Consider the following 26256-nt stretch of genomic DNA (forward strand, 5'->3'; position numbering starts at 1 on the left):
AAATTATGATATAAATATATATATATTTTTTTAAGTTAGAAACCTAACAGCAAGTAGCACAATAAGAAAAGAATTAAAAAAGGTACCCGATAGAGGAGATAACAAGTTGTTTGGAAAGAAAACCTTAGACAACTAAATTAATTAGCTTATATATATTATATATAGAAGTGAACGATTAAAGTCTTAATTATTATAGTCTTTAATTATTAATAAAAGAGGAATACTAGGGACAGCAATTTTTGTGATTTATAGCCATCAAATAACCATCAATGATGGTTTTAATGGTGTGAGATTTCATTCAATGGTTCACTTTTTTTTTGTGGTTACATGCTGGCCAAAATTTAAGAAAGTTGTTGGTCTTAAACTTTTTCTTTAATAAAATATATATATAACATGATGAATGAGCTCGATAAGATGATATGGAAGTGGGATAAAATAAATTACTACTCACTTGGCAGCAAGCCAGCAACCGGCGCCGCAGCCACATCTCATGTTCCATCAAAAAATAACATAAAAAATAAAAAATTTTACTTATCTATGCTTTCTTCAGTTCTTTATTAATGTTGACTTCACAATATATATAATTCCAGCTCTTAATTAATCGTCAATTCACTCCTATCCTCTTAATATTAATTTGTATAACTAGCTTCTGCACTCCATTCTTGTGCCAAGTTGCTTCATTATCATATATTATTGTTTCAATTTAAAAGAAAAAATAATGAAAGAAATTTACATGTACGCAGGCGATAAACATTCTTTCGTTGCTAAGATATTATATGGCCACAGAGAACATGGTCCAACTATATAACAATATATATTTCATAATCATTTACGTAATTGCTAGCGTTTAATTATCGTTTACTATATATAACACCAAACAGACTTTTCTTTTCTTTCTTTTTAATATACATAATTTGGTTTAATGGTGTTGATTATTAGAATGTGTATTAGTCACGTGGGATTGTTGTGGGAGGTAACGAAGATAATAATAAATAATAAACATAGGTTGTATGAGGTCTTGCAACAAGTTGACAACTTCAAGATCTAATTAATATATTAAATATTCCCAAAGTTTACTTTTATTCTTATATCGTTATATGAGATTTCGTGCGGGGATCTTATTCCATTTCCGTGCATGATGACAGATCTCTAGTTAAAATTCAACGGTTACACAAATTAAAATTAATCTCGGTACCCTCTCTTAATTATTTCAACTTAAAAAGGTTTACTCAAAATGAATCTTGTCGAATTGTTCTCTGTTGGCAGACACATAAACGGATTCCTCCCTACAAATATGTGTACTAATTAAGTAATTAGGTTATCTGTCCACTGCAAAATTACAATATTGCGCCTGCATGCCTGGCCTAGCAATATATGCGGCGAGAAAAAGAGAATATATATGGAAGGAGCTATATATATGTATATCTTTATATATGAACTAATATTTTTATCAGTAATAATATTAAGAAAATATAAATCTTTTAAAATTATATCAGCTTTCACATTATAAATTATGACACAAAAAAATTTGTAACACTAAACTACTTTTATAAAAAGGTTAGTTGTAAGGAACAAAAAGTTAAGACTAGAGCCTCTGTAAATAAAAAATTAAATAATAAATTTTTTTGTTGTTATTTTCATACAAAATAGTTTAATTTTTTATTAATAATTAATTTTAACATTTGTTATCTAAAATTTAAAAGAATTTAATGTGTATATTTTTATATTTGATTATGTATTAAGTCTTTTACACAAATAGAAATAATTAATTTTTATGCTTGTTATTTAAAAATAATATTTTTTTTCTATATATATAAAAATATAATTAGATATTAGCATAAAAAAATTTATATTAATAGTTATAAAATCAACTCAATTTTTTTTAAAATACTTAAATCTTGATTCTAACTTTTAATCACAATATTAATATTTTTTTAAAAATTATATGTAATAAATATTTGAAGAAAAAAAATAAAAATATAAATTAAAAAGATAAACAGTAAAAATTTAAAATTAAATAAAATATATACATATATAATGATATTTTTTATTTAAATTATATTATGTTGTTAATTTTATTTTTTGTAGAATAGAAAGGTAGAGAAAAATAGAGAATGAGAGAAAAGAAAGAGAAAGATAAAGAAGAAGAATGAGAGAGAGAATTTGTTAATTTTGGAAGTTAAGAAAAAATTTTATTTTAATTATAATGAAAAAATATTTGGTGAGATATTTTGATTTGTCAAATTATTAATATAAAATATAAATTATAAATTATATATAGAGTGAAAAAAATAGAGAGAAATAGAAAAAAAGAGAGGTAGATAAGAGAATGAAGAAGGAGGTTTACTAATTTTAGAGAAAAATATTTTTTTTAAATTTTAATAAGAAAGTGTTATGGGACACATTTTAGTTATTAAATTAGTTAGTAATATATAAATATAATATATAATATAGCTATATTTTAATTTTAATTTAATTTGATTTTAATTAGAGAATGTCATGTTGTAGATTTTGATTGTCAAATTTATAATTAATCATTAATAATGATATATAAGAGAGATAAAATGAATAAAAGAATAAGAGAGATAAAAAAAGAATTTTTTTTAATTTTAAAAAAATATTTAATTTTAGTTATAATAAAAAAATAATATATAACACCTTCTAATTGTAAAATTAATAATATACGAATAAAGGTGGCCTTGACTAACATGTAATAAGAGGTAGCAGCAGCTTTAAGAGCGTGCGGTACTTGCTTGGAAAGTTCAACGCATGGAATGTGGAGGATCAACCCTTCTAAATTCTAATCAAGTACAGTGTAGGCATGTGCATGCCCTACCTAATAATGTTATTAATTAACTTCTTAGTATCATTTTCTAATGCATGTGTGTGGGGTTAGACGGCTTAATCACGTAGCCTACTCTAAACTAATGAGGAAAAAGCCTATGATTCTGCTATTAATGTCAAAGTAGAGTTGAAGGAATATGCTTCAATTCCGTGTAATCAAGGGACAGTGTTGTCTTTTTGTGATGGTTAGGGTTCTAAATTCTAATTATAAGATAGCTAGCTAGCAAGCCCACTGGCCACTGGCCTCTATTGATCTTAGTAATTAAAATAAAGTAGATAGAGTTACTAATTAACTTAATATGATTCAATTGGGTTTTGTAAACTTTTAATTAAGAGAAGCATTAAAAGTCAAAGCTAAGCATAGATGTGTCCTTTGTGTGAGATGAGGGATTTGACTTTGGTGCCTCACCATTTATATGGAACCATAGATATTATATTCTTCAACACAAAACAAAGATGAAAACTGATCTCTCTTTGCACATAGATGCCGAGCAAGAACAAGAAAACAAACAAGAGGACGATGTTGATGTTGATGTTGAGGAAGAAATGAAACAAACACAGCTGCAATTAGAAGCTGGAGAAATAGAAGAAGATGTTGTATCTTTGCAAGACAACAAGAACTATAAAACTAGAGAGGTGCAATAATAATTCTTTTCAATGCAATTAACAATGTTACACTCTTATAATATATTGTGCATGATGATTTTGGCAGCAGGAGGAGGACCTGAATGTGTTACAAATGGAGATGGATCGCATCAAAGAGGAGAATAAAGCTCTGAGGAAACTGGTGGAACAAACTATGAAAGACTACTATGATCTCCAAATGAAAATTTCCAACAATTATAATAACAAACACATCAAGGTACATGGACCAATTTTAATTTCCTTTATCGAAATATGTTCCCTGTTTTATTTATTAATTACTACTAGCTAGCTATTATATATTAATATATAAACATATATAATTTAGGATCTTGAAATTTCTGTCCAAAGGGCATCACCGACAATTCATGATGATGATGATGAACTGAGTTTGTCACTGAGGTTGAATAATACAAGTAGCACATCATGGAGGATTCATCAACAAGGGAGGGTCACAGATAATATTATTAATGAAAAACTAATTTCAAGTTTTGCATCATCATCATCATCAGCATCACTGCAGAACAAGTTAATAATAAGGGGAACAACACATGATGATACTGCTATCACTACTCATCATCATAATCTTTCTGCAGCAGCTTCCACCACTACTCCAAACAGAAAACCTAGGGTTTCTGTTAGAGCCAGATGCGAGGAAGCCAAAGTCAGTAGTACTAATACTCACTCTCATCACCATTTCTAAGCATCATATTAATTTGAATAGCAGATATCATAGTTTCAACTAGTGTGTGATGGATTATGATATATATACAGATGAATGATGGGTGCCAATGGAGAAAATATGGCCAAAAAATTGCAAAAGGGAATCCATGCCCTCGAGCTTATTATCGTTGCACCGTAGCCCCGGGTTGCCCCGTTAGAAAACAGGTATAACAACTCACATACAGATATCTTTATATAATAATTTTTAACTATCAATTTTCCATGAAGATGCTAATGAGTTATAGCTTAAATGGCATAGTCTCCCCATACTCAATTAAGAGGTTGCGGATTTGAGTCTCCTATCTTTGATAAAAAAAAAAAAAAAAAAAAATTTCCATGAAGACGTCTGTATTTTAGTTTTGATCGTATCTTTCGAATGAATTAGATAGTATAGTGTAATGTTTATATGATAATTTAATTAATAGGTGCAAAGATGCTTGGATGACATGTCAATACTAATCACAACGTATGAAGGGACACATAATCATCCACTGCCGGTGGGTGCAACTGCCATGGCCGCAACAGCTTCTGCACCTGCTTCCTTTGCCCTTTCTCATGGTGTCTCTGCATCACAACCTCACTTTCCATGGATCACCAATAATAATATTAATATTAATAATAATAACGTGTCGGCAATAGCCTCAGATCCTAACAAGTTCAAGGTTGCGGTTGCGGCAGCCATAACAACTCTCTTCACCAATAATAATAATAAAGAAAGCCATCATCATCATCACGGTGGTAATGTAGCCAATTCATCATTATTTGCTACTGCAGGTACCTCTAATAACAACACCAGTAACTGGATCATAGAATCTCTCTCCAGAAACGTTAAGCCCAATTGATTGATATTCATCATATATATTTTATTGAGAAAAATAAAGTAAAAGAGAGGTTGATGTGAGTTTCTGTTTGAACACAAAGTAAACATTACTGTTGATGTTTTCTTAATGTAGCAGCTATATATTAGTGTAGTTTTCTTATGTTTTAGTATTATTATATCAATTAAAAGTATTGTAAGTCTTTAATTTCTTCAACTGTATACGATATATGTACATGCAAGTGTGTCTAATTAATAACATATTATTATTGTGCATTTTCAATTTTGTTTGTCGTGTATATATATTTGGTATTTTACGTTGTAGGATACTTTTATACGTTTGGTAATCATCACTCTGATTTTTTTTAATGCACAAATAAATGTAGATAGGTTCTCATCATCTACAATTCATTAATTCTCAATGCTTATATTGAGGTTGCAAAAAGGTGCAGAAACAAACCATGGACTTGATTTTCGTTGGGCTTAATCCTGAGGTGGGCTTTGTATAAAAGCAGATTGAAAAAGGGTTCTTTTAAGTAATAATGCTCATTTGAGACCCAAAAGATCCTTTTAAAAAGTCGCAGCTGAGGCCCAGCACAGTTGGTATACCTGTCCACCTCATATAACGCTGCACCCGGGTTCAAATTCCAGCTGAGGCTGGTTGTTGGTTTAAAAACTCATGATACCCATGGTAGTGTGTGAGTGTGTTGTGTGTGTGTGAAACATGGGTGTAGTAATGCCTAGGATTGGGAGCTGTCCAATCCACTTGACCAAAAAAAAAAAGTCCTAATGTTCTTGTTTATTTATTTCTGTAAAAATAAGTGTCACGGTAAAAAAAAATATTAAATATTTATAGAGAAGATTTTAGCTAATCATCCCAATGCCCCTCATAAAAAATATTCACAACTGAAAGGAAAATTCATTTTTGTAAATATCTTTAGAAAAAATAATAAATGTGCAAATTACCTTGCGCATTGTTCTTGCCTGGTTGTGGTCGAGCTATATCTCTTCACGGGAGGTGGGTTGGCCGACCTTGTGAGTGAACCGTAACACGTCCCGACCACCAAGTGAAAAAAGAGGGGGAGCACCTGCAAAAAGCACTCCGACGCTCAAGTCAGTTAATGAGAATTATATGGAGAGTTTTTAACTTAGAACGATGATCTACCTTTTCAACTCCGACTGCTCGTTTTATAAGTCGGAGGTGATGATTGTTTGGGTCTGAATTGGCCGTTTCTGTGTAATCGATCATAGAGGTTTAATGTCATAAAGTCGGCAGAGTTAATGTGCCGATTTAAAAAGAGATTTGCCGAGCTATAATTCGTAACTGACGTATAACGGTTGTATCACAGCCCCCAAGCTTAGCCTGTATTTTAAATGAGGCAGGTTGAGCTTTTGAATCCATATAGCTGAATTATAGCTCGGAGTAAAGAAGGATCCCCCAGTTCAACTTGACTCATTTTCTTATAATGCTGATAAAAATTATTATTTAAATGAACAGTAACGGTCATGGTAGCATGAATTAATGATTGTCAACACTTCTCAATGCAAGGCTCAAGTTCCTAAGTAGGTTTGGAACCGTTGCAAGTGGGTTTTGGGTTAATGGCCATGATTAAAACTTGGAACTGAAAGAGTTTCATTAAATGAATGGGAAAGAGAATTTTTTCTTTTCACGTTACGCTTTTCGTGGGATCATAGCTACTGCTTGAACTGCAACCTTCTTCAAAAATAATGAGTAGAAGAGGTTAGTAACTGTAATTTCTTACTTGCTGTCTTTCTGATTTCTAGCTTTGAGAAAAGGGAAAATGAGTGACAAAAAGGCAAAAGCTTTACCTAAGATAGAAGATGATGATTCTTATGAGTGGGTTGATGGTGATGTGAAAATAAGGGCCTCTCTGTTCTTTGACAGAGAGAGTGTCGAAGGACTAAACCTGTCAAAGATGGTCAGACCAGGTTTTCATGTTGAGTTATTGCCATGCAACCGCATGGATCGAGTTTTTCACAGAAAGAAAGATTTTGAAAACTTTTATATGTACAGTTGTGTTCTTGAGGAACTGTTTGTAAAACTGCCTTTTACGAGTTTTGAATGTGATTTGTTAACCCAAATGAATTGTGCACCCTCTCAAGTCCATCCTAACGGATGGGCGTTTGTTAAATGTTTTCAAATTGTAATGGAGTTTTTGGAGATTGAGCATGATTTAGAATTGTTTTTTTCGTTGTTTCAAGTAAAGGGTGTATGGAAAGGCCTTTGGATTAACCTGAACAGTACCCCTGGGTTTTCTGTTTTCAAACTATATAAATCTTCTTTCAAAGATTTTAAGAAAATATTTTTCAAGGTAAAGTCTGTGGATGAAGAATTTCTATTCTATTTAGATGAAAATCTTGGGGAAAAATTTCCCCTTTACTGGTGCTGTCAACCTAATCATATCTTAGGTCCCGAGCTAATAACACCTCGGAATGAGTGCATAATAAGTTTTTTTTATGGAAATGGTTGATCGGGGTGGTTTAGTATCTGTGTCGGACCTGCTTCCTTGGGAAGAGGATAGAGCTTCTGTTGTTCAATATTTCGGTGAGGCGTTGTTTGTGCTACCTATGTTAGATTTATCTTTTGTTTTTCATCATGCTTAACGGTCTTTGTTTTACTGTTTTGTTTATTAGGTGGGAGATATCCTGGAGTTTCTGCTTCGAGCATGAGGGCTCGGTTCAAAATGAAGAACTTTGAGGGGTCCTCTTCAAATGTTGAGAAGGTAGAAGGTGAGGCTGAAGTGAATCAACCGGCACAGAAGAAGAAGGGGATTGTTTTCAAGAAGAGAAAATCTGAAGTGATTAATCTAGAGGAAGGGGATAAGGTGGTACCATTAAGTGAATTATCAAATTTTACTGTTAAGCAAAAAAACTTCATTCTTTTGAAGAGGAGGGTGATGGTTCCTCTGTGTGGGATAAAAAGTTCCCTTTCAACGTCTTGGCAGATGAAATTGTTCAGTTTGCTCCCGACGTTGCCCGTATTGAAGAGGTTGGGGATGTTGGCATAGACCAATTCATGCAGGTCAGTTGGGTTTTATACATGTGTATGTGTATTTTTTAAGAATATTGGAGTAATTAAATTTTTGCTGTTTGAACAGGTTTTGGGTTTTCGGCTAGTCAGTATTGGACGAAGTCAAGAAAAAAGGCATAAGAGGATACTTGAGAGTAGTTTAGAAGTTGCTGACCTAAAGGAACAAGTCAAATCGAAGGAAACTGTTCTTACCGAGCTGAAAAAGGAGCTGTCAGTTGCGAAAGAAAAACTGAAACTTGAGAAAGAGGAACACGAAAGAGCGGTAGAGTCTCTAGGAAAGAAGGTAAACGAACTGTCCACAATGAGTGACCAAATCATTGAGGTAACATCGAAATTGAAGCATATGGAGTCCAGCCGTGAAGCTGAAATCCTCGATGCTTTCGCCGAGGGCTTTGAACGCGCTGTTATTCAGGCGAAGTTCTTGCATCTTGAAGAGGATTTCGCTGCTATGGATCCGAGCAAGGTAGTTCGGAATGGTCAGCTAGTTGATGACGAAGAAGTCGTGGAGGAGGAGGGGGATAAAAATTTGGCCGATTAAGAAATATTTGAAGTATTTATATTTATATTTAAGTTATGCGATATTATGATAGTTGAGAGATGTGAATACTCTCATAAAGACTGTTTATTTTGAGTAGGGTATTTATAATCCCCTTAATGACTGGTATCTTGTTTGTTTGATAATATATTTGTATGGACTTTTTCCAAAAAGTTTTGGCGTATATCCCCATATGGGGTTTGATTATTGCAATGTGCTGAAAGATTATCAGCTGTTGTGTTTGCGCACTTGATACGAATGCGACTTTCATTTTAATAAGTTACTTTTTTGTGAATTGATAGGTATATAGCGTAGGATTATCATAAACAAAATAATTCATAAGAAGAAGAAAATAAGTATTGTTTTGATGCAGTACCTTTACATCCTGAACTAGGTAAGCTAGCCTCGTTAAAACCTCCTTGAGCAAAACCCAATTATGGGAAAAATCTCGAGGTAGAAAAAAGAGTACTAGCCCTCTGCAGTATGTTAACTATAATATTGCTTTAAAGAATTCACATTCCAAGTGCTAGGAAGTTTAGTTCCATCTAATTGTTCCAAAAGGTATGCTCCTCTGCCGAGTACTTGATTGATTCTGTAAAGGCCTTCCCATGTCGCTGCGAGTTTGCCATGCATACGCGGTCTTCGTGCTTCCTCGGTTTTCCTCAATACTAAGTCCCCGACATGAAAAAATCTTGGTTTTACCCTTTTATTGTGGTGTTGACCTAGTCGCTGTTGCAAAGCCTTATGATTTATGGCCGCTGCGACCCGCACCTCCTCAATTAAATCAAGCTCGGCTCGCCGAGCATGTTCATGATCCTCGCTTTTTGTTCTTAAGGAGCCCTGTGAGATTTCAATTGGTATCATCGCTTCCGATCCGTATACCAGACGAAATGGTGTCTCTTTAGTTGTCGAGTGTGTTGAGGTATTATATCCCCATAAGATCTCTGGGACTAGTTCGGCCCATAGCCCTTTAGCGTCATCGAGCTTCTTCCTTAAAGCCTGGAGGAGGACTTTGTTGGCAACTTCGGCTAAACCGTTGGACTGAGGATGCTCTACTGAGGAGAAATGCTGCTTAATCTTTAAATTCTGTAAAAAAGACTGAAAATTATGGTCGGTAAACTGGCGACCATTATCAGTTATGATGTGACGAGGTATACCAAATCTGCAAATTATCCTTTGCCAAACAAATGATATCATTTGAGCCGATGTAATTCTGGCTAGGGGTTGAGCTTCGATCCATTTAGAAAAGTAATCAATTGCGACAACTAAATATTTTACCTGTCTTGGGGCTGTGGGGAAAGGTCCCAGAATATCCATTCCCCACTGATTAAATGGCCAGCTTACCGTTGACTGATGCAAATCCTCGGCGGGAATATTAATAATCAGGGCGTGCTTTTGGCAGTGGTCGCATGTTCGGACCTTTTTCTGACTGTCTTCCCATATGGTCGGCCAGTAAAAACCAGCACGAAGAATCTTTTGTGCTAGACTTCTTGCTCCTGAATGTATTCCGCAGATTCCCTCATGAACCTCGGCTAAGGCTAGGTCGGCCTCTGACCTGTCTAAGCATTTTAATAATGGTCGAGAATAACCTCGCTTGTACAATTTATTATTCAGCAATGTAAAGAAAGATGCCTGTCGTTTGAATTTTTTAAGGTCTGGTAACCCTTGTGGGAGCTCTCCATTTTTAAGGTAATGAATGTATGGCTTTTGCCAACTGTCCTCATTGTCTATATGAAAGATGCTAATTATATTTATGCTCGGTTCATGAAGAGTGGATTGTAGAAGTGATGCAGTGTGTGACTGAGTGGTAGCTAGCTTAGATAAGATATCTGCATTGTGATTTTGATCTCTTGCTATATGGTTAATTTCAATTTTTGAAAAATGATGCATGAGGTCTTTAACAATAGCCAAATACTTTGATAAAATTGGATCCTTAGTTTGAAAACTCTGATTTACTTGTTGAACAACTAAAAGAGAATCACAATAAACTTGTAAATTTTCAATATGCAGTTCAATTGCTAACCTGAGCCCAGCTAATAGGGCTTCATACTCGGCTTGATTATTGCTGGCCTTAAATGAGAATCGAAGAGAATGTTCAATAACAATCCCCTCAGCATTTTCCAAAAGTACTCCTGCTCCAGATCCATGAGGGTTTGAGGCTCCATCAACAAATAGTTTCCAACTTACAGTGTCTGTATCCGAGTTTGATCCTGTGAATTCGGCCACGAAATCAGCTAGGTACTGCGACTTGACGGATCCTCGTGGTTGATAGTTGATGTCAAACTCTGAGAGTTCAATGGACCATTTGATCAACCTTCCTGCAAGCTCGGGCTTGGTGAGTATTTGTCGTAGTGGCTGAGAAGTTCTAACATTGACAGTGTGACTCTGAAAATAGGGACGTAAACGCCTTGCCGAAAATACTAGGGCATATGCGAGCTTCTCTAATCTCGGATAGCGAAGTTCGGCATTCTGTAATGATTTGCTCACGAAATAAACCGGGCGTTGAGCTTTCTCATTTTCTGCAACAAGGACAGAACTAATCGCCATATCAGTAATTGACAAATATAAATATAATGGTTCGCCGACCTTAGGCTTCTGTAAAACAGGGGGTTCGGAAAGAAATCGCTTTAGACTTTGAAAGGCCGTTTCACAGTGTTCATCCCATTGGAAAGTCGTTTTTTTCTTCAAACATTGAAAAAAGCTGAGTGATTTGGACGCCAAGCATGGTAGGAATCTGGATAACGCTGCTAACCGCCCTGTTAATCGCTGAACCTCTTTGATGTTTGTAGGACTCGTCATGTCAAGGATTGCTTGGCATTTTTCAGGATTTGTCTCAATTCCTCGGCTAGTGAGGATAAAGCCGAGGAATTTTCCCCCTCGAACACCAAAGGCACATTTCTCCGGGTTGAGTCTCATGCTATAAGCTCGGATTTGGCCAAAAATTTTGGTAAGGTCTTCAATATGGGAGTGGCCGACCTTCGTCTTGGCGACCATATCGTCGACATACACTTCAGTATTCCGACCTATCTGTTGTTCGAAGACCTTGTTCATCAGTCTCTGATATGTTGCACCTACATTCTTTAAGCCAAAAGGCATGACATTATAGCAATAATTACCATATTCAGTAATGAAGGCTGTTTTTTCTTGGTCTGATGGATGCATAAGGATCTGGTTGTAACCAGAGTATGCGTCCATGAAACTCAGGGTACCATAACCACAAGAGTTATCTACTAAAGTATCGATAGAAGGCAGAGGGTAGGCATCCTTAGGACATGCTTTATTTAAATCAGTAAAGTCGACGCACATGCGCCATTTACCATTATTTTTCTTTACCATGACGATGTTGGCTAGCCAAGTTGTAAACCTGATCTCTCGGATGAAATTTGCATCGATGAGCTTTTTAGCCTCAGCCATGGATGCTAGCCGCTTCTCGTTTCCAAGATTTCACTTTTTCTGAGATATTGGTCGGGCTGCCAGGTTCAGTGCCAGTTTATGAGTGATAACAGATGGATCAATGCCTGGCATGTCTCCAGATGTCCAAGCAAATAGATCGATGTTTTCTCGCAAAAAGTGGACGAGCTTTTCCCTTTCCTCGTCTTTTATAGAGGATCCTATGAAAGTGAACTTCATTGGGTCATCAGTTAACATGAGCTTTGTTACCTCTTCATTCGGCGAAGGACGATCTTGAAAATCGGCTCTTGGATCAAGCTCGGCCAGTATTGGCTGCTCGTCATTGATAGAGTTTATACGTCGCTCGCTATTTCTTTTGATAGGTTTTAGGCTTGTATTATAGCAATACCGAGCTTCTTGCAAGTCGCCATGGATCGTTGCCACAATATTGTCCTGCACAGAAAACTTGACACACAAATGAACGGTGGATAAAATTGCAGTAAATCTATTTAAAAAAGGTCTTCCTAAGATAAGGTTATAAGGGCTAAAACAGTCAACAACAAGATACTGGATGTCATGCGTTTTAGATAAAGGCTGCTCACCGAGTGTGGTTTGCAACCACACTGAACCCATGACTAGAACGCGTTCTCCTGAAAATCCGACCAAGTCTCCTGCAGATGGTTGTAAAATGTTAGTACTTAGCTTCATTTTTTCAAATGTAGTAAAAAATAGTACATCAGCACTGCTGCCTGGGTCTAGCAGCACTTTCCAAACTATTAAATCGCCTAATTGGATGGAGATGACAACGGGGTCATCCAGGTTGGTATCTTGGCAGTTAAAATCGGTCTGATAGAAAGTCATTTCCGGAACTTCTTGCACTGGTTGAGGACTGTTGGTTGTAGCTCCAAGTGCCAACATGGCCCTGTATGTCCGTTTTCTTGCCGAACTTGTTTGGCCACCCCCGGCATAACCGCCCGAGATGCAGTTGATTATGCCCCTAGGTTGAGCAGGGGCTTTTTCTTTGTCCTTTGATGATGAAGATGTTCCTACAGGGGCTGGATCGGAAGTCGGAATAGCTCTTTTCTGCATATGACCTGAAATAAATTTATTAAGGTGTCCCTGTCTTGCTAAGCGCTCTAAGAGGTCTTTGGCGATCACACATTCGTCGGTTGTATGACCATACTTCTGATGGAATGTGCAATACTTAGATTTGTCGACATTTTTTGGTTCGGAATAACTGCCAGCTTTTCGAGGAGGTTTAATCAATTTGGAATTCAAAATTTCTTTAATGATATCGTCTCTCTTCGCGTTAAACTGGGTGTACGTCTCATAACGGGGAGTAGGTCTGAAGCTCTTCTTATTGTCTCAGGGCCTATCATCGTCTTTAGTAGTTGACGACTTTTCGGCTTTGCGGGCTTGTCGAAGCTCTTCAATATCGATTTGCCCTTTTGCTTTTTCTCGAAACTCGGCCAAGGTCTTCGGCTTGGCTACTGCGATGGTTTCCTGAAATTTTCCTGGTCGGAGGCCGCTTTTAATGGCATGGAGATGTACTTCAGGATGAAAATCGGGGATGTGCATAGCTATCTTAGTAAAACGGGTAATGTACTCCTTCAGACTTTCTTGAGGGCCTTGCTTAATAGTCGTCAAGTAGTCGGAATCATGCAAATATATTGCTGATGCTGCAAAATGATCTTCAAACTGCTTGGCTAACTCCTGGAAACGTGAGATTGAATCTGCAGGCAGAGAACAAAACCAGTCAAGTGCAGGACCATCTAAAAAGGATGGAAAACAACGACATAAAATAGGATCAGATGCACCGTTAACGATCATGATAGATCGGAATTTTTTGATATGTTGTTTTGGATCTCCTAAGCCATCATATGGAGTTAAAGTCGTCGGCAATGTAAATTGTCTAGGTAGTTGAAAATTCATGATTTCAGCTGTGAAAGGCCCTGCCGAGTTGTCAGGTTCATCTTCCTCGTCATTCGGCGAGGTTTCGTTATTATGAGGACCTCCGCCTTCATCGTCCTGAGGAGTCTCCGAAACATGCGTCGGTTGGGATTGACGCTCATCATTGGCATTTCGCTCATGATGGTTGTCGTTATGCTCAAGGCGAGCGTTGGTTATTTGCTAAATTTGTTGCTGCATTCTTTGATTTTCCTCCGCCATACGTTGATTTGCCTCAGCCATGCGTTGATTTGCCTGCTGAAGCTCGGTTACCATCCGAAGGAGTTCGGACATAGTAGGAGGAGGCGCGTCAGCCATTATTAAACGTTAGGGTGTTTGGGGCCTGTAAAGAAAATTTTCTAAACCCTCGGACCCACGGTGGGCGCCAAATGTTCTTGCCTGGTTGTGGCCGAGCTATATCTCTTCACGGGAGGTGGGTTGGCCGACCTTGTGAGTGAACCGTAACACGTCCCGACCACCAAGTGAAACAAGAGGGGGAGGACCTGCAAAAAGCACTCCGACGCTCAAGTCAGTTAATGAGAATTATATGGAGAGTTTTTAAACATAGAACGATGATCTACCTTTTCAACTTCGACTGCTCGTTTTATAACTCGGAGGTGATGATCGTTTGGGTCTGAATTGGCCGTTTCTGTGTAACCGATCATAGAGGTTTAATGTCATAAAGTCGGCAGAGTTAATGTGTCGATTTAAAAAGAGATTTGTCGAGCTATAATTCGTAACCGACGTATAACGGTTGTATCACGCATAAAAACTTAAGCTGATAGGTAGCGTTTGTTTTGAGGTACTGAGAGACTGAGACTTAGTATCATGTTAGTTCAGATATTGATACTAACATTTTTGTCTGTCTCCAAAATTTCAGTATTTCAGTACCTCCAAAAAATGGAGACATAGGGAACTAAAATTTTTAGAGATGGAGACTGAAACTTTAACAACATTTTATACCTAAAATACCCTAATTTCAATTTTACCCTTTGTGCAAATTAAATTAGAGTTTCATTCTTGTTTCAATTACTGTCTCCCATTTTGTACCAAACAGAATACTGAGATTTATTTCAATTTCTGTCTCTTAATCTCTGGCTCTCAATTTCTGTCTCTCAGTCTCAGTCTTTCCGTCTCTATCTCTCCACCAAACGCTACCATACTTTTGGGATAGTGGGATACCCTTTCTATAGAAGTGGTGAACACTTTTTGACGATGAAAAAGAGACATTCTTATTTCCGACTTGTTTGTATTTGAGTTTTTGAGCTTTTAATAATCCCATTTTAATGCCAAAAATAAAGTGTCATGGTAAAAAATGAATGAATAAATAAATGAATATAGCAAAGAAATAAATAAAAATATATTAAATAAAAAAAAAGTTAAGGGAAGAATTATGTTTTGATTTTTATAGTCTTATATCTTAATTATGGTTTAATTTTTATATTCTTAATTTCTCAAGGAGGCTAGCTTCTCATTAAATAAAGTATAGAAAATATTTCAAGTGTATTATTGGAAGTATCAGTGTTCTAATTATTTTAACTGTTGATCTGAATTAAAAAAAATATATAATATATATTAATTAAAATTAACTGTTAAAACAACTGAAACACTGGTGCTCTTTGATGAACTTGAAATATTTCCTAAAATATATATTCTATGAATCAACTAAATAGGTATTTACCATATTAGCATGGGAAGATTCTGGAGTACCAGGTTACAAGTCAAAACAAATATTAAATTCTACATTTTATGGTTAGATTAGTACACAAACACAATTGACAAATGTTGGATCATAACAATGAATATTGAATTATATATACGCTTTCTGAGTCCAACATCCTCATCCCGCTTTATTATTTCTTAATGGCGAGAGGAAAAGAAAAAAGCTTTTTCTTCACCTTCTTTATTATTCTTTTTTGGGAGGGAGTGGAAAGCAAAAAAAAAAAAAAGCTTTTGAATGTGCTAAAAGGCCCCATAGGCTTATAATAAGATAGATTCCTTTTTTTCTAAATAGATGTTATATTGGTGTATTGCACAAATGTAAATTAAAAGAGTAAAATACTAACATAGGAATTAAATCATTTTGGTGAAGCAAAAAAGACATTTTAATTTTGTTAGGGTGAAATCAGAGTATCTTGTTAGGGTAAAAAAGGAATATAATTTTGATGGCCAAACTCGATTCTACAAGAGAATATTATATACACCCAATAAGCCTAGTTCATATTTAAATTTCGTAGCATTTAAAGATTTTTTGAAAAATAGAAATAAAAAATTGCAAGTTACAATCAATAGTACGTCATGCAGTAGGTAGCCGTACACGTATGTAGGATAGTTGAATCGATGTTAAGACTTTATAAGCCAGAGATAGTGTCATAGTGAGGTAGATATTTATTTCATAATCTGTTGGTCTAAACAAGTGTATGTGTATGTATGTATGTATGTATGTATGTATGTATGTATGTATGTATGCAACATGTTATTGGTGTTTCATTGATCATTGTCTGGGTCTGGCACAAATTGGCGGCTCAGTGTGAAATGGAAAGAACTCAAACATTAATTATGCTTGATTAGTTCTTAATCTTGTTAAAAATTATCGTCAAAGTTCACGGATTAAGCGTATGGGAATTTGATTCCGGATTCAAATAACATAAATGTATACAAACGTGCAAGAATGCATGCATGTTATCAACTTTTACAATGAGAGTGATGTATAAAACGACAGAGATTGAATTCAAAACCTGTGGAGTTCAAACTGACACATTTTTTTTTCTTCAAGAATTCGACTGAAAAACTATAATCAGGACTTTTGACAATTCTATAAAATAAGATTTTTATATTTATCTAAAAGTTATGATGTTGTGTAATATGAGTAAATAGTTAAATTTGTGTTTAAAAAATTATTTGTTTTTTAAATTAATTTTTAAAAGATTTTTTTAATTAAATTTGTCTTTTAAATATTTTAATAAGATAGTTATTTTAGTTATTTTATCATCTTTGTTGTTGATAACGTTAAAATGTATTAATGTGACATATTAAGTGATATCATACTCATCATAATATATGCTTTGTAGTCTTAATTAGTTGATAATATGATAAATTTATAAAATTAGAATCAAATTAACCCTAATTTAAGAGGATCTAGAGGCATTGAAATATTTCAATTTAGAGTTAAAATAATTTAGTTTTATAAATTTATTATATTAGCAACCAATTAAAAGACTATTTATTTTTTAAATTAGTTTTTAAATTTTTTAATTAAATTTATCTTTCAAAAATTTTAAGTTAATTATCTTAATTATTTTGTTATTTTTGTTATTGAGGTGTTAAAATGTGCTAATATAATACATTAAGTAATATCATACTCATTACAACATACACTTTGTAGTTTTAATTAATTGACAATATGATAAATTTATGAAATTAAAATAAAATTAACTCTAATTTAAAGGAGATCTAGAAGTATTGAAATATTTTAATTTAAAGTTAATTTGATTTAATTTTATAAATTTAGTATATTAAAAACCAATTAAAACTATCAAATATGTATTATAATATTATTTAATATATCATATTAACAAATTTTGACATTATTAATAACAAAAGTATAAAATAACTAAAGTGACTAAGAACAAATAATCTTACGAATTTGAACCTTTACTTTAACAATATTTCTTAAAATAAAACCACATTAAAAACATTTGTTTGAATGCATATTTCCTTTAAAACAAAAGAATAACTTTTATTTCCTCAAAGCCCCAAAATTTTTAAAGTATTTTTACTATAGTTTTGTACAAGGAGAAATTCTCTCATATAATAATAAAAATGTATTCAAATTTAAAAAAAATGTATATCCTCGTAATTGTATTACATTCTTATGAAACATATATAAAACATGTAAGATATACTTTCTTTGATTGTAAAAATAATTAAAAAAAAAAACAATTCAATCGTCTTAGAAAAAACAAGAATTAAATTAAACCAATTTATTTTAATTCTTTCCAAATTTTTGGATTGATATTAAACATAATTTATAACAAAAAATCAAAAGTTCTTATAGGGGATATACGATTTTGATTTTTTTTTTAATTTTTCTAATAAAATTATTATATGGGTTTTAAGATCACTAATTAAGATTATTTATTTTAAATTTTTTTTATTTTAATTTATATATATTTTTACACATAAATGTTATGAAAACTTATATTTTATAATTTTAATATATTTTCTATATTTAACATGATAAAAGATATAACCATATTAAAATATAAATATATATTGATAATGAATTATATGATTAATTTAGCGGTTGATTTTATTTGCAGATAATATTTTTATAGAAAAAAACATTGTCAACGAAAGAAAAAGAACCTCTATTAACTGCGTTAAGACAAGACAAGACAAGAACAGGGTATTGCCTTGAATTCCGCTGATGAAGCCACGTGGCTAAACGAGGTTTCTCCTTATCTTTGGTAATATAAGTACAATCATTGCCCAATAATTTACTTATCCGACACAGTTTACACCATTGTTCTTTTGCGCTTTCTTCCAATCTGCCGTCTCTCTCTTTTTCTTCTCTTTCTGACATCCTCTGTTTCAGCTTAGAACAGAGCTTTGAGCTTTCACAGAGACCAACAATGGAGGTACAGGGTAAGCGCTTGAAGCCACGCCTCGATCGCCGCAACGCCATGAAGAACATCACTTACAAAGTCTCCTCTTCTTTCACCCCTTCCTCCATTGACCTTCCTCCTTCTTTGAACCACCAAAAAAGCTTCAGGGTCAAGGGCATCGACGACGGCGAGTTTGACCTCATCTTCCGCACCCTCGGTCTCTCTGGACCCGAAGACTTTTCTATTCCAACCGCAGCTTGGGAAAAAGCCCAAAGGTCTCGCCTTTCTCCTTCCCCTGTCACCACCAAGAACATCATCAACCTCCAGGTTGTTGATGAAGCACATGAACACCAAGCCCCACTTCCAATTCCACCTAAAACTGAATCTGGGGTTGGCTTCAATGTCGATGTTAGGCTGAAAAATCTAAGCTTTCAGCAACTTGATGGTGGGGGCATCAAGGGTGTTAGGCCTCCACCGGTGATGTTGCGGCCACCATTTGATGATGATGACAATGATGTTGATGTTGTGGATTCACCTTCGAGGGAACAAGATGAAAGGTACTTTGAAGAGAGTGGGGACCTTGATGTTTCTGATGATGATGATAGTGATGTTGCTAGTGGTGAGGTTTCCGATGATGTTGTTGGCGAGTCAAATGTTCATAACGTGTCTCCAAATGGTTCTTTTAGGAGAACGTTTATGTCGTGGCAAAAGGGCGAGATTCTTGGTAAAGGCTCATTTGGAACGGTTTATGAAGGCTTTACCGAGTGAGTATTCCTTTCTTGAGTTTCTTCGCTTCCATCTTCTTTCAATTCAAGTCATTTTTAGATACTAATATCTTGCCATAAATACTAATATTAGAAAACTCAAGTCATCTTCTTCTAGCTTAATATGTCTAAGCACTAGCAATTAGTTACTATTTGGGAATTTACTTTGGGGCAGATTCAGTTAGTTAATTTTCCCTTACCAATAGCTGATAAATCTTTTATGGCAGTGATGGATTCTTTTTTGCGGTGAAGGAGGTATCTTTGTTGGATGAAGGAAGCCAGGGCAAACAGAGCATTTTCCAACTTCAACAGGTCAGAAATCAGAATCACTCAACTCTTTTCATCTAAAGCTTATATTAGTACATTCCATCTTACAAGTCAATGTTTGATTGTGTGAATATTTTGTGGCCTTCTTTTCAGGAAATATATCTTCTGAGTCAATTTGAACATGAGAACATAGTTAGATATCTTGGCACAGACAAGGTATGCTCGAAATTTTTGACTGAATAAATATTAGTTCTTTATCTATTGAGCTAATGTGGCAACTCTATACAAACTGTTGTAGTTTGATTATGTAAATGATGATTGTATTTTAATCTTTATTTCTCAGGACAATAACATGCTATACATCTTTCTCGAGCTTGTAACAAAAGGATCATTGGCAAGTCTTTATAGAAAGTATCGTTTAAAGGATTCTCAGGTTTCGGCATACACAAGACAGATTCTAAGTGGTTTGAAGTATCTCCATGATCGTAACGTGGTTCACAGGTAACATTGAACTTTTTAATTCTATCTTACTGCAATGTAATAATGATTTTACACCTGCAATATTCTAATGAAAAAAAAAAATCGAATTTCTTTTAGGGACATCAAGTGTGCTAATATATTGGTTGATGCAAATGGATCCGTGAAGCTTGCAGATTTTGGGTTGGCAAAGGTGCCTTTCTTTATCAAAACAATTTCCAAATAGCTGCTAACTACATCTTAAAAATGTGATTTCCAAATGCTAACAACAATCAATTATGTGTTGATCAGGCAACTAAATTAAACGATGTTAAATCAAGCAAAGGTTCTCCATATTGGATGGCCCCTGAGGTTTGTCTCTGCATGTAGTTTCAATCATTTTTAATCTACTTGAAAATTAATGTTACTAACAAAAATTCTGCATTGTTGGATGATAGGTTGTTAACTTACGAAACCGTGGTTATGGACTAGCAGCTGATATATGGAGCTTAGGATGTACAGTTTTGGAGATGTTAACACGGCAACCTCCTTATTCTCATTTAGAAGGAGTATGTCTAACATTTATTAATTTACTATATATAGACATGGATGAAAACTGAGGATGATAGATAGTAATATGTTGAAATTTTTTGTTAAAACTTAAAACAGATGCAAGCGCTATTTCGGATTGGAAGGGGTGAAGCACCTCCAGTTCCTGAAACATTATCAAAAGATGCAAGAGATTTCATAATGAAATGCTTACAAGTGAATCCAAGTAAAAGGCCAACTGCTACTCAGCTGTTGGATCATCCATTTGTAAAGAGGCCACTTCTATCTCCCATAAGTCTTGTCTCTCCACGCATTAATCTTCTTCTGTCTTAAGACCCCTCAGTTACCAACAGGATATAGTGTTGCCATAGGAGTTGAAATGTAAATAGCTAGCTAAGAGGAAAAATAGGTAGCTGACACAGATAAGCAGCATTATTTTATTTTATTTTATTTTTTGTGTGTTTTTGCAGAGTTACATCTGTCATTCAGAAGGTAAAAAATGAAATGTAGGAAAATAACTACCAGTCTTAAGTGGATTTTCAATTTTACAAAGAAAAATACTCAGGTAAGAATATCATGAACATTACATAGTTTAAAACCTATAATTAATTGGCTAAAGATCTCTTGCATAAAGGACAATATCGCATATTCTTTTACTCACCAACTCTCAGAAGAAAAATAGAAGAAAATAAAAAACAGAAGAAACCAAGGAATATTTCTCAACAAATAAACATTTTTATTTCATGGAACTTATAACTATGGTACATATGTTTGCTAGGCAAAATTTTCTAATAAAAAAATAATCTATAATAACCAAGAATCAAAGACGGTGGAAAAAAGAAAATAGTATTTTACAGAAATCAACCTTGTTTTGCTAAGCTAATACTTAATAGGCATGACTACGTATGATGACATAATGTGATTCAAACTTTATTTTACAATTTGACTAATCTTTACATTCAAGAGACTTCTCAAAACATCTACAGCTTGGCACACATGATAACTCGATTTAATAATTGTAATAATAACATCCAAGCACAATTTTCAGCTTAAAAAAAAACAAGTTAAGCACTCGTAGGAGTGTGCAAGTGCAAAATAAAAAAATATACACAATGCGGTTTTTTTTTAAGGGGGGGGGGGGGGGGGGGTTGGTTTGCATAGATGCTATAGCATATATATGCACAATGCCTCAATCTCTACTCTCAGGCTGGCGATTTGTATTCAATATATTGGTGAATTGGGATGGAAATGAACCCCTGTATGCCTCAGAGACAGCAGTTGCAGTTTCTGATAGTTCCCTATTCATCTCTGAAATTTTAGAACCCACGTATTCTTTATACTTTGATACTGAATCAACCAACTTCAGGAGCTCACGAGCACGCATTTGGATTTCCTCTTCACTTTGCTTAATTGCTTCCTGCAAATTCAATTGGGCAGCCTGAAAAAGAAACCAGAACGGATGCAATCATGTTACACAAGAACCATGCCAGAAACATAACTTATCTCTCAAGATTGATTGAGTCCTAAACACAACGAAGAGAATGACGCCAGAGACATGTTTCAAGTCTTCACAACTTCAATTACTTACTGAAGAATTAACAACCATGGAATTACCTTCAGAACCTCAGCTGCCTCTCTTTCCATAATGTCCAGGTCATGACCAGCTACGTGGACATCCTCCAACATTCGCTTTGCTTCAGCTGAACATCTATTTACATAATCTTGTGTTTCATTCTTTATCATGTTTAGTTCAGCTTCCATCTGGTGGATAATGTAACACACAGCAGAAGAACAAAAGTCAGGCAACAGTTTTCACAGGGTAGACGACTTCTGCTTCCAATACGCATCTAAATGACTCTGACAAAGTGAGAAAAGATTGCCAGAAAATATAGAGAAATTAAATCAACAGTAGATGCAAAGCATAAATTTAGTTTGTGTGTAATACAGTAGAGTAAATATGGCAACTAAAAGATGGGAAAAAAAAAACAAATATTTTGAATAGCTGAATCATCATCTGCAATTACTGCAGACATGATTGTAATGCAAGTACAACTGAATAATTGATGATTCTAAATTCCCAAGGACAGAAAAACAACAAAACCATAAAGACGACTCAAGTATGATAAGTCATTGCGTTGGAAACATAGGTAAAATGTATAAGCTACAGTAAAGACCCTGGACCAACTCCTACATTCCAAAAGCAGTGCAGCATGCTGCCACCATCACTTAAATTAAATTTACACCTATTCATTATTGCATTTTGTTAATAGCAAAACTTTCCAGTAGAAGAACATCAAGTTCACAATTATCTTTGGCTAATCTACACAGATGAAAATCAAAATCTCCCCCTTGAAGGTTGAAACTTAAAGTGACACAGCATAGTACACACTGGTTATCTGTGACAGGATAAAAGTATAGAATCAACATTAATAAAGTTCTGAGCATGATCATGCACTTACTTTATCAATCTGTGACTGCAATGTTGCAACATTATTTCTTTTTTCCTCAAGCCTAGCAGCATTTTCATTGGACATCTGCTGATAGGAAATTAACTCTTCCCATCTCCCCATAGAAATCTTCTTAATGTCCTCAGCGTATGAGTTAAGTGCAGGCTTCAGACTCAATTTATGGTCAAAACCCATAATCTCAGCAGGCGTAGTTCCCTTGGCATTCAACTGATACTGAATATCATCACCGATCTTCAACCTAGAAACACCAGCAAGGAGGTTTAGATGTCCAGACTTGACTGTAAAGATAGACAACAAACACAACATCTATCTAATAGAAATAAGATCAATAGAATTTGCTTCATTTTGACAAAACAGTCAATAATCTATAGATATTATTAATAGAGCAGAATTCAACCTCCTCAGCTCTTGGTTGCAATCCAAAGCAAGCACCTCAAGCTCCTTGAACTTGTGAGAAAGATTATTCTCCAGTTCCCAGAACTTGTCCTCCCAAACATTCCGGGCAAGCTCGCCCTCCTGGATCTCCCTCTCCAAAGCCTGCAACTCCCTCTTCATCCTCTCCACATCCCTCACATTCACAGGCTGTGCCTCTACCGTCCTCCTGAGTTCCTTGTTCTCCTCGCAAACCCTACGGTTCTCCTGCTCCTTCGCCTCCAGAACCTTCTCCTTCTCTGCCAGCACCTTCTCCATCTCCTCAATCTTCCTCCCAACATCCTCAATCAGAAGATTAAACTTCTTCACATCGTCCTCTAGCATGCCCTTGTAATCAAAACAAACAACAATTGAGCAGTCAAACCAAACTGAATTCAAAATAGAGGAATTCTAAGTCATCTAACTACCTTAGTCTTCTCCAGCTCCTCCTTCTTTACGGGATGCAACCTCAGCCTCTCCAAGTCATCCCTCAAACTCTTGAGCTCATTGTTGGCAGCCTCGAGCTTCTCCTGGGCGAGGGCCTTCTGGTGGTTGAGCTTGTCGATGATGTCGAGTTCGAGTTCTTCAACCACATCATCATGGCCCTTAATGTAGTTAAGATAGGAATTGAGGGTGTACTGGTGGACAAGGTTGACCTGGAGGAGGGAAGAGACGGTATTGGAGGTGGATTGGGAGAGATGAGAGCCGAAGGAGGCGATCTGAAGGAGCCAGTGAATGAGTGCGAGCAAGTAAGGCCACTGGTGAGGGGCAGCGGGGGATTTGAGGATGGACTTGTTGAGCTTGAACGGGTAATTGAGGCGCTTCAGGAGAGGGGGAAGATCCTCTTCGAGTTTCGACACAGGGTACTCGATCTCTCTCAGAAGCAACTTTAGGGTATCGATGATGTGCTTCGCGGAAGGTGTGGTGCCGCCGGATTTGAAGCTGATGGTAGAGTTCCGCGACTTTAGGAACGAGTTGATGGCGGAAATGAACGATTGCTGCGAGTGGCGCTCCTTGTAGTCCTCGAACCTCGTGCGCCCCGCGCCGCCTCCGGCGGAAGAAGGGCGGCTGCTTGCGAAACTGGCGTCGGAGTCGCGGGGGAACTGATTGCGCTGATGGAAATCCAGCGGAGTTGGCGGCGGCGGCGGAATGAATGAGTCCTTTTGTCGGCGGGGTCCAGCACCGGGCCTCATATCTGCTGTTAATGGTGGTTGGAATTGGAGAACACTTCAATTTTGAGAAGAAATCAGTGTGAGAGTGAGAGGTTACATTTCTGAATTTTGTGGGGAGTTCCCGCTCAAAGTGTCCCTCGTATGTTTCCTAGAGAAAATGGTGTACATGGGCCACTCTCTTTAATTCCATAAAAAAATATATATATCGAAATAGTAAAATATATTTAAATAATTTTTAAATACGATAAAAATAACAAATAAAAATAATACTTTATAAATGATAAACGATTTATATGTTTCAATTCGAAATTTTTTGAAAATATTTGTATAATATTTATAAAATTTATGCAAAATAAAATCAATTTTTAAATCTTATATTCATTTTTTAATATTTTGGTTATTTATAAACAAATTATTTAGCATAAAATCATTAGATTTAAATTTTTTTTTATTTTGTTGTTTGATTTGCGTTTTGGTGGGATAATTTTAAATTTTGTCTCTCTTTTCTTTTTAAGGTTTCATTACTTTATAATAAAGAGAGTTTTAATTATAAAATAGAAATTATAATGTTATTATTTAATATCATGAACATCCTTTATAAAAAAATATTGGTCCAATAAAAATATAACCTGAATCAAATTCTCAAATTGTATTCAGTATCGTGCATAATTTATGAATATTCTTTCTAAAAATATGTCGGTTGAATAAAAACATAATCTGAATAAAATTTCTAAAATGCGTTTAATACCGAGAATCAATTCATAATCATTCTTACTAAAAATATGTCAGTGCACTAAAAACATCGATTAATCTTCACGTACAAGCCTTTTCATTATAAAAGTCTTACAAGTTTTCAATATCTTTTATTCCTAAAACGCGCTTCTCATAGCACGTATGTTTCACGCGTCTCCGTAACAGATTTTTCAATCAATCAACGCGTGAATATATAACTTTCTTTTTCAAAAGGATTTTGTTTCCTTCTTCGAATTTCTTCTGCGTTTTTTTGTCTTCTCTTTTCGATCTCTTTCGTGCGTTTCTCTCTGTTTTATCCTTCGCCGTTTACGTAAGTTTCTCTCTCTGTTCTCTTTTTTCGATTTTCTCGTTTTTCATTATTTCTGAAATCAAGCTCTGAAATTGTTTTGAAGATAATGGATGATTCAACTTCAGATTATCAACTGAACCAGAGCAAAGTGGATTTTAAATTTGAATCCAATGAAGTTTCTGAGGTATATAGTTTAATTCCAGTTAATAATTGAATCTGAATTTGAATCAAGTTAGTAGTTTATGATTGTGTAGCTGAATAATACGTAGACTTTACCTGTGAAACTTGTTATTCATTGTTCCTTGTTTGAATTGAATCTAATGTACTAGTTCTGATGAATTTTCTGCATTTTATATCAGACGTTCGGGTGTAAATCAGGAATATTTGGGTATATTTTAGGAAAGTTTGAGTTTATGACTTTTCATCTCACTGAGGGTGAATTGTCTTATTCTTTTAGTTAAATTGTTTTAGTTTCTGTTTAATGATGATTCATGAATCTGATTTTTTGTTATTTTTTATGATGGTTTTATAGTTTTATTTGCATTCTATAGCTTATGCTTGTTTTAATAT

The 26256-nt window shown here is 34.9% G+C and overlaps 4 protein-coding genes across 5 annotated transcripts; 3 read left to right on the forward strand and 1 right to left on the reverse strand.

Annotated features, from left to right (window-relative positions):
- Nucleotides 1–3269: 3269 nt before the first annotated feature.
- LOC107621791 (uncharacterized) lies at nt 3270–5309 on the forward strand. 2 transcript variants are annotated; one of them, XM_016323789.3, is made up of 5 exons: nt 3270–3480; nt 3560–3706; nt 3815–4150; nt 4261–4374; nt 4635–5309. In XM_016323789.3, exons 1-5 carry the CDS (start codon nt 3301–3303, stop codon nt 5049–5051), a joined length of 1194 nt encoding a protein of 397 aa, XP_016179275.1. In that variant the 5' UTR covers nt 3270–3300; the 3' UTR covers nt 5052–5309. The 2 variants fall into 2 exon arrangements, with proteins under 2 accessions (XP_016179275.1, XP_016179274.1); XM_016323788.3 differs by having other exon boundaries at nt 3557–3706; nt 4635–5302.
- Nucleotides 5310–6828: 1519 nt separating this feature from the next.
- On the forward strand, nt 6829–8616 carry LOC148579144 (uncharacterized). Its single transcript, XM_088488900.1, has 4 exons — nt 6829–6976; nt 7682–7885; nt 7936–8069; nt 8146–8616. Exons 1-4 carry the CDS (start codon nt 6829–6831, stop codon nt 8614–8616), a joined length of 957 nt encoding a protein of 318 aa, XP_088345026.1.
- A 9830-nt stretch (nt 8617–18446) lies between these two features.
- LOC107623959 (mitogen-activated protein kinase kinase kinase 1) lies at nt 18447–21211 on the forward strand. Its single transcript, XM_016326371.3, has 8 exons — nt 18447–19321; nt 19549–19633; nt 19742–19804; nt 19932–20089; nt 20186–20258; nt 20357–20416; nt 20503–20613; nt 20714–21211. The coding sequence occupies exons 1-8, from the start codon at nt 18585–18587 to the stop codon at nt 20924–20926; spliced, it is 1500 nt and encodes a 499-aa protein (XP_016181857.1). The 5' UTR covers nt 18447–18584; the 3' UTR covers nt 20927–21211.
- A 286-nt stretch (nt 21212–21497) lies between these two features.
- On the reverse strand, nt 21498–24817 carry LOC107624288 (kinetochore protein NDC80 homolog). The gene is made up of 5 exons (XM_016326780.3): nt 23901–24817; nt 23459–23820; nt 23053–23299; nt 22208–22354; nt 21498–22031 (listed from the first exon to the last, which is right to left on the reverse strand). Exons 1-5 carry the CDS (start codon nt 24663–24665, stop codon nt 21783–21785), a joined length of 1770 nt encoding a protein of 589 aa, XP_016182266.1. The 5' UTR covers nt 24666–24817; the 3' UTR covers nt 21498–21782.
- Between the last annotated feature and the right edge of the window lie 1439 nt (nt 24818–26256).

The sequence above is a fragment of the Arachis ipaensis genome, chromosome B10 (genome assembly GCF_059453495.1).
Source record: "Arachis ipaensis isolate K30076 ecotype BB chromosome B10, ASM5945349v1, whole genome shotgun sequence".
NCBI lineage: Eukaryota > Viridiplantae > Streptophyta > Magnoliopsida > Fabales > Fabaceae > Arachis > Arachis ipaensis.